This window comes from Camelus ferus, chromosome 9 (genome assembly GCF_009834535.1).
Source record: "Camelus ferus isolate YT-003-E chromosome 9, BCGSAC_Cfer_1.0, whole genome shotgun sequence".
Classification (NCBI taxonomy): Eukaryota; Metazoa; Chordata; class Mammalia; order Artiodactyla; family Camelidae; genus Camelus; species Camelus ferus.
In genome coordinates this window covers 63,604,083-63,611,675 of record NC_045704.1, presented here as the reverse complement: position 1 = coordinate 63,611,675, position 7,593 = coordinate 63,604,083, and the positions used below count along the sequence as shown (strand labels likewise).

The 7,593-nt window shown below is 42.1% G+C and overlaps 1 protein-coding gene across 5 annotated transcripts in view; it reads right to left on the bottom strand.

Moving 5' to 3' along the window:
• Positions 1 to 210: 210 nt before the first annotated feature.
• The window catches only part of LRRC8C (leucine rich repeat containing 8 VRAC subunit C), a 68,581-nt gene continuing 61,198 nt past the window's right edge, over positions 211 to 7,593 (bottom strand). For all 5 annotated transcript variants that reach the window (XM_032487036.1, XM_032487037.1, XM_032487038.1 and 2 more), the window contains one exon: positions 211 to 6,777. In XM_032487036.1, the coding sequence (XP_032342927.1) occupies positions 4,504 to 6,777 (2,274 nt within the window). In that variant the 3' untranslated portion in view covers positions 211 to 4,503. The remainder of the gene's footprint in view (positions 6,778 to 7,593) is intronic.

The window sequence follows — 7,593 nt, the reverse complement described above, 5'->3', positions numbered from 1 at the left end:
AGGGGCACCTTAGGTAGATGCAGTACAGAGAATCAAGGAAGGAAATAATTAGTCACAATTGCAGAAACAGCTAGTTATAAAGTGAAAAAATGCATGCAACCTATTTCCTGCAGAGTACAGGGCTCCTCAGTAACAGCACATGCAAAAATACAAGAGAAACGCAAGAGAGAAACATGATTTCCACAGATGAATACGCAAGGGACAAACCTCAACCTTAAATTACAAAAATGACTTTATTTAGGTTATTTTCTGTCCTATGGGCTACTTAGCCAAATAACATTAAGACATCAGTCATAAATTTACACTATGACATACCAAACTTTCAAGCATTTTCTTGACAGTTGTAGAGGTTCTGCCCGCATTTGACACAATCTGAGTACATACAGTGGAGAAAACAGCAGCAAAAGGAAAACCAGGTGAGCACATAAGGCATTGAGTGTCAACCCAGTGAAGATACTCATCAGTCAGGTGGGAGAGGGAACGGCATTCAGCAGAGAGCAAATTTATACCACATTCAAAATCATGCACAGGAACTGGTATTTAACATGGCTGAGAAATTAAGTTGTTTAAAGTTATATTCCCCCTTTTAAGATCTTTTGATTAGAAAAAATTCCTTGGGGGCAGGAGGAGACCCTCTTCCCTCTCCCCAAAATGAACTGAAGGATGTTACCTTTATCAGTGAAAGGCTCTGGGAAGATGGAGTCAGAGTGGATACCGAGTTTGGAAGGCTGGCATGAAACCGTATTAGAAGCATGTCACTGAGCCTAAGTCTGAAAAGCCACGACTGGTCTGGTCAAGACTGCCCAAGTTTTCTTACAATGTGTCTCAATAGACAAGAAAAGATGAGACAAACTCACTGACCCTGAGGCATTCCCCTCACTAAAACCCTGAGTTATTGAGACCCTCCCCAAAATGAGGACTGCTTGAACAGAATCACCACATTCAGGATTTAAAGGAGAATGTAAACTGAATCTTAATTTAGTCTCTAATCGCAAATAGAAGTTGTTTTGAAATTTATCTTATCTATTCACTACTAAGTACTGCTGACAGTTTTCATTAAGATGGATCATGACTGCTCGCTGTTTAAATACATCATCACTACTGATCAGGTATTTGGTATGAAATTTAGAGTAAAATAAACTACTTAGAAAATGGACTTTCCTTAGAATTAGGAACATAAACGACAGCAAAGCTCCTCCTGGGGGAAGTGGTGACTAGAGATACAAAGATTTTTTCTTCTTTTTCTTAATACCAGAAATCATGAGATAGCATATTGCAAAAACATGTACTTTCCTCATCCCGAGTAACAAAAGGGAGACTCCAGGTTGCTTAGACCCCTCTCTACAAAGATGGCCAGAGAGGCAGATAAGGAGGCATCTCTAAATGAGCAAAACCCTCACAGCAAGCTTCGTGCCCGAGTCTTCCTGGAGGAGCAGTGCCTGCTGCCCAGGAAGCCACGTGAACCATCAGAACTCATCGCAGCAGCGCCTGGGGCACCGAAGGCAGGGGAAAGGCGGGGAGCAATCAGAGACTTTACCAGTGCAAGGGTCAGGGTTTACTGCACCAAGAACTCTTCCATTAAAAGTGCTGTGTCAAGAACAAAACAAAATGAAAAGCCACCCCATAGCTGGCTTCCTGAGGTGTGCTCTTCTCGGGCGAGTTCCATTGGGATATACTTAGACACTCTATTTCAGCCAGATCATCACCAAATAGTTGTCTGTTCTACACTTAACCATTAACACTGACCCAAAAGCACACTCATCCTGGGTGTCAGTGTCCAGCAGCTACAGGGTTTAACGGTGCATATGATGGATGCCTTTATATGCACACGAGCAGCTTCTCATGAAGTCTGCAGAAGCTGGAGAAATAGAGCTAGTTGTTCCTTTTTAGCAAGAGCACTTGTAAAATACGAAAGGGATTAGGTAAATACCCCTTTGAACACTGAGTTGATTCACTGAAGGACTTCAGAAAAGTCAGCAGTTCATTTACCTGAGTTTCCCATTTAAAAGCTAAATAGTAATTAAATGCTTTTTTACTTAATAATGTGAACAAAAATAGACAATATTAAAAAGGGCCAGAGTCAGAAAATTTAGACTCAAGATGAAGTTTGAGCACTTTGAATTTTTATAAAATCTAATAGAAACATCTATGCATTTTTTTTTCCTAGTTAAAACATAAAGTCATAGAACTTATACTGATTGACTGGATGTTATTTAGAACTTAGGTTAGAGCCTGTGAAATCATTAAGAAAGCAAATCAAATTCTTTTGGCATTTCGAGCAAACTGTCATAAAGACTAATTATTAGCGATTTACTTCAGTTAGGAACCCATGTGAGATTATGAGTTAACACCAGATAGAGACTTCAGCATAAATATGATTTTTAACCTGAACAGATCCCCTTTAAAGGGTGATATAGAAAATAACTATAAATTTTCACCAGAAAAACAGTGCACCCAGTGTTTCACCAGTAGTTATCAAAGCTCACCTTTCAACAGGGGGGTATGCAGCCTTGTCGTGCCCAGCCACGCACAATCTTGTAGAGTATTTTGTTTGCTTAAAACAGGTTCTAAACACAACACATTGTTTATAATCAGGATCCTAACAACATTCTAGAATTGAATATTTTATCCTACAAGAAATATAACCATGTCACTATTCTAAACATATTGTTTCAATTCCAGGTGGAAAGAAACCAGCTTTATAAAATCACCATTCTAACACTTGAACACAGAGCAGAAACAGCAAAGCACCTTGGTCTACATGATTCAATTATTAAATAAATGAAAAGCATCTCTTCCCCAAATCCTTTACTCCATGATGTATCATAATATTTAAAACACAGCTGAGGTACATGTATCTGTTGAGTAGTTCCTATAGCTGTGTTCCGTGAATGACTCAAAGTAGCATTAAGCAAAGTCACCAGGGTCAAGGAGTAAATTTTAGAAGCAGCATTTTTAAACCCCAAACCATCTTCCTACTGCCTTTCATTAAGTCGCAGAAGTCCCTTAGCTCAGACCAGGGTTTCAGAAACACTCAGTGCAAAGCTGGAGAATGAAACAAAGTTCCCATTTAGGTGGGACCTGTCCCAGGTTGAGAGCACAAATAGTGTTTTCATGTTCCCATTCTATACAGTTTAGCAGTCAGTGAAAAATTTTGCCCCAAACCCATACTATGTTGGATTTTTCAGTCCACAGATAAATGAAAGCTCTGCTGACACCAGGCAAAGACTGTTTCTAATGATGTTTGCTTAGCAAGTTATTCACACTTGGAAAAAAAAGTAACAAAATCATTTCAGATGAGATATGCTTATTTGATGCCAAAGAGAGCAGTTCCTGTGCTTGGAACACTAGCATTCGCAGGAAGGGCAGGCTTGAGGGAGACTGGTTAACATATATACACATACATGGATCGTTTCGTGTAACAGGCAGAATTTGAACAGCTCCCCACAGCTGCACTGCCCAGAGGGTCGGTCCGCCTGGCTGGAGTGCATCAGCTCTGTAACAGAGTGCTTCAGTAGTGCATTTTTTTTTTTCCATCAGATGTATTCACATATCAAGATATCAAAGATGATTAAATTACTAAAAAAAAAACAGGCTTCTAATTCTATGATTTTTAAATTTAATTACCTATTTTAATTAAAATAAATCTAGCTTCTCTAAGGTTGCTCACCAGTACTGCATAGCAATGTTGGTATTAAAGGGGAGGAATCTCTGTATTTCATTTTTAAAATATCATTTAAAGATGTTGGTAAAAATTAAATCATTTAAATTATAAATGACCAGTTCAAGCATTTGACCTTGGAAGATTATTGTCTTTACTCACAAAAATTCTTGCCTGTCAGGTATATGAAAGAATATAACTTAGGGTTCTGTTGGAGGTAAGAAGAAAATGTGAAGCGTCTATGGCAATGCACTTATGTGAATTTACACTCCAGAGAAGAGTTTTCTGTAGCATGAAGGACTTGGCCGATGGAGAAGGCAGCTGGTATTAAAATAACTAGCACAGATTCCTTGGTTCACATACAATGAAAACCAACAATAAGAACCTTGTAGAGATGTAAACAAGCTAAATACGACCTTGGCAAAATATCTTCATCTATTTAAGAAACACCAGAAAGCATGCAACTAAAATTCCCTCCCTTTCACAAGAATGAACTGGGGTAAAACAAAACAAAACAAAACAACAAAAAAAAAAACCCCCAAAACAAACCAAACAAAAACAAAACAAAACAAAACAAAACAAAAAACAGATGGAACCATGTTTTTGTCAGTAGAAAACAATAATAGATACATTAGGTTCCAGGACAAATAAAACTTTAAAATATTAATTTTGAAAAAATACAATTAAATTTTTATTAAAAAATACATACTCCTTACTCATTCTTTGTGCACATTTTGTTTTGTGTGAAAAAGAAAAAAAGTAGGAAAGGCATTAAGATTACCTAATTATTTACACTGTATTTGGTAGAAGCGTGTTTCAGCCCAACTTTAAACAAAAATAAGTTACTCTGTTTTCATCTGCTCCCGGACATCAGAAGGCAGGGTTTCAAACAGAGCGTCTTCTACAACTAAGCCAGCTCGCTTCAGAGCCCGGCAGTCGCCCAGTTCAGGAGGGAGGATTTCAAAGTGATTGCCTTTAACATCTAAGTAGGAAAGAAATTGTAAATTTCCAATTTTCGGGGAAAGTACTGATAGGCTGTTTTTCCCAATCTTCAGAGTTTTCAGTTTCTTACAGAAGTAGAGTTCATCTGGCAGGCTCTCCACTTTGTTACAAGTGATGGAGAAATACTGTAAACTTTGCAGAACTCCGATTTCAGGTGGGATAAATCGAATGTCGTTGTAGGACAAGTCCAGGTATCGGATTTTGTTGCACAGGAAGAGGTGGGAAGGCAGCACCTCTATCTTGTTGTGGCTGAAGGACAGGCGCTCCAGGCTGGTGAGCTTCTTTATGTGCTCTGGGATGTAGGCGATGCTGTTGTGCCACAGCTTGAGCACGGTCAGCTTTCGCAAGTGCTGGAAGCTAACAATCTCTTCTATAGATTTCAGATTATTTTCCTTGAGGTCCAACTCCTGGAGGCTGAGCAGGCTGAACACGGCGTGAGGAATGCGCTCCAGGTCGCAGTGGACCAGCTCCAGCTCGGTCAGGTTGGTCATCTTCTTCAGATTGTTGAGCATCACCAGCTTGGTGCCGTCATTGTGAATGCACATCTTCTGGAGGTGGCTGGAAACATCCACCACTGCCTGCGGGATTTTGGAAACGTTGCTTTTGATGGAGAGAATTTTAAGGCTTTTGAGATCCCGCAGAGACTCAAGGGTAACGTTTCTGGAAATATCATGACTTAGCGAGCCAACCAGGTAGAGCTCCTCCAGGTTCCGGAGTCCGTACATCCAGGGGGGCAGCTCCCGCATATCATCAAACTTGACGCTCAAGACCTTGAGGTTTTCCTTCAGGAAGGAGAGTGCCGCGCTGTGGATCTTGACCGAGCACTGGTGCAGAGAGAGCTCCTGGAGGTTGTCGAGCTGAGCAATGGTGGCTGGTATCATTACGTTCTTAATGATTTCAAGTTTCAGAGACTGCAACTCTGTGATTTCAAAAACAGTGTCTGGAAGGCCAGAGAGCATGATGAGAGGCAGTTCCAGGCGGTTATGGGCGTTCGTCTGCAGCTTCTGCCTCAGTTTATCAGGAGTCCACTCGTTATTCAAGTTCAGCTGCTTCAGTTTGTTTTCGCTCACTTCAGACAGGAACACTGCAAATCTCTTGGAATACAGAGGGTCATACTGATCTATCATATGAAGCATAAAAGCAAAGTCATTTTTCACATCTGGAATGTCGTCGATTCCAGTCTCCTGCCGGACGTACTCAAACGAGTACTCCCTCAGAGAACGGTAGAACAGCCAGTACAAGGTATACAGGCACGTCAGTCCATAGATGCTTACGAAGCACAGGTAGCAGAAGGAGAGCTTCGAGAACAGGTGGGCCATGGTGTGGTTGCAAGAGAAGTTTTTGTATCCGGTCATGTCTTGAATGTCAACATCACAGTCCACTGTGAACTGGACTTTGGAGACCAGGGCACTGTTATATGCAACGATGATTAGGAATTTTATAACCTTAAGTACCATCTGGCGAACATACATTGCGTAGAGTATGTCACCTTCTTCCACATGCAGCCTGAACTTCTTCACCTTCTCAAATAAGGCCTTGGCTTGCTCACCCTCCTTCTTATCGAGAGCCCCCGCCGTGGACTTGTCGACCACAAACTTCTCAGGAATGGACTTCAGGGACTGGGAGGTGACCAGGCTGCCTTCCGGGCCGGACTGGGTGGTGTTGGACCTGCTCATGTTGTTCTTCCTGTTGTCCTTTTCTTCGGAGTCCTCCCCGGACACTTCAGATAAAGCCCGCGTGGTCCAGGGAGAGTCAAAACACTTCCCCAGGATGGAGATGAAGTGCTCGATTTTGGAGCTGGAGCCAGGGAATTTGAACCAAAAGTTGCTGCAGAGCATGAAGACCAGTGTGTGGATGAGGACGAGGTAAGGGAAGTACTTGGCATACCAGTGGAGGGCTCGCTCGTAGCACATCTGGTTAATGAAGCTGTACTGCTGAAGGTCCAGGTCTGTCTTCAGGCCTTTCATTTCCACTGTGACCGGGTTAGTAGGAGACGGTTTCGGTGGAGGCAGTGGGATGGTACTGGCCACGGCTTGAGAGACATTTGAAACAGAAGAGTGGTTCTGAGAAGGCTGAACTCTTTTTGGAAGGCAGATTATCTTGTCTTGCATGACCTGAAACACAGAAATCATTTTTTCAAATTGTATTACTCAGAGAGCTTTCATAATGTCATTAGCATGAAGAGAGCAGGAATAACAGCTAACAAACGTCCATTTCCTTGGCCTGGAGGGCACCGCGCTCAGCCCCAGCACCAAGAGTCCGCTTCCCAGCCCACGCGCTGGGGAGACGAGACACACGTCTCTGTTCATCGTGTCTCAGTCGTGACACAAAACACAACAGTTCTGTTAGGACATAGAACAACTCACAACAAAATTAATATTGAAAGGACATTCACGTATTTTTGAAAATTTGCATTTCTTCTCTCACGAGGGTGCCTGGGAGAACCAGCTTCTGGGCAGGGAAGCACCTCCTCTGCCAGCCGTGCTCTCGCGCTGGGTGGCTCCTGAGGTCGTATTAGCTCGTGTGTGGGAAGTAAGAGCGCTGCAAAGAGGGGATCTGGGAGAAACGCCTGTGTTTATCATCTCCGCTTTTCTCTCTGCCCATCTCCTGGACAGGCATAGGTGAACGTGACAGGCTGTAATATAATGGGAATTTACTCAGCTTTTGTGAAAACTATTTCTTCACAGGGAAATGAAAGAATACAGACATGTCCAATAGTAAAATAATTATCTAAACTTGTTGCTTTTCCCACAAAATACTACATTAACTTCTATCTCTTTACCAATGCTTCAATTTTTTGAGAAGAATATTAAGCCCTAGGAACGCCCAGCAGCCTCACACGAGTGCAGTTTGGGCATGAAGGAGGCACCCCTTCTGAGGAAGAGGTGGGACGAGGAGAGACACACCTTGAATCAACCTGTAGGAGTCTC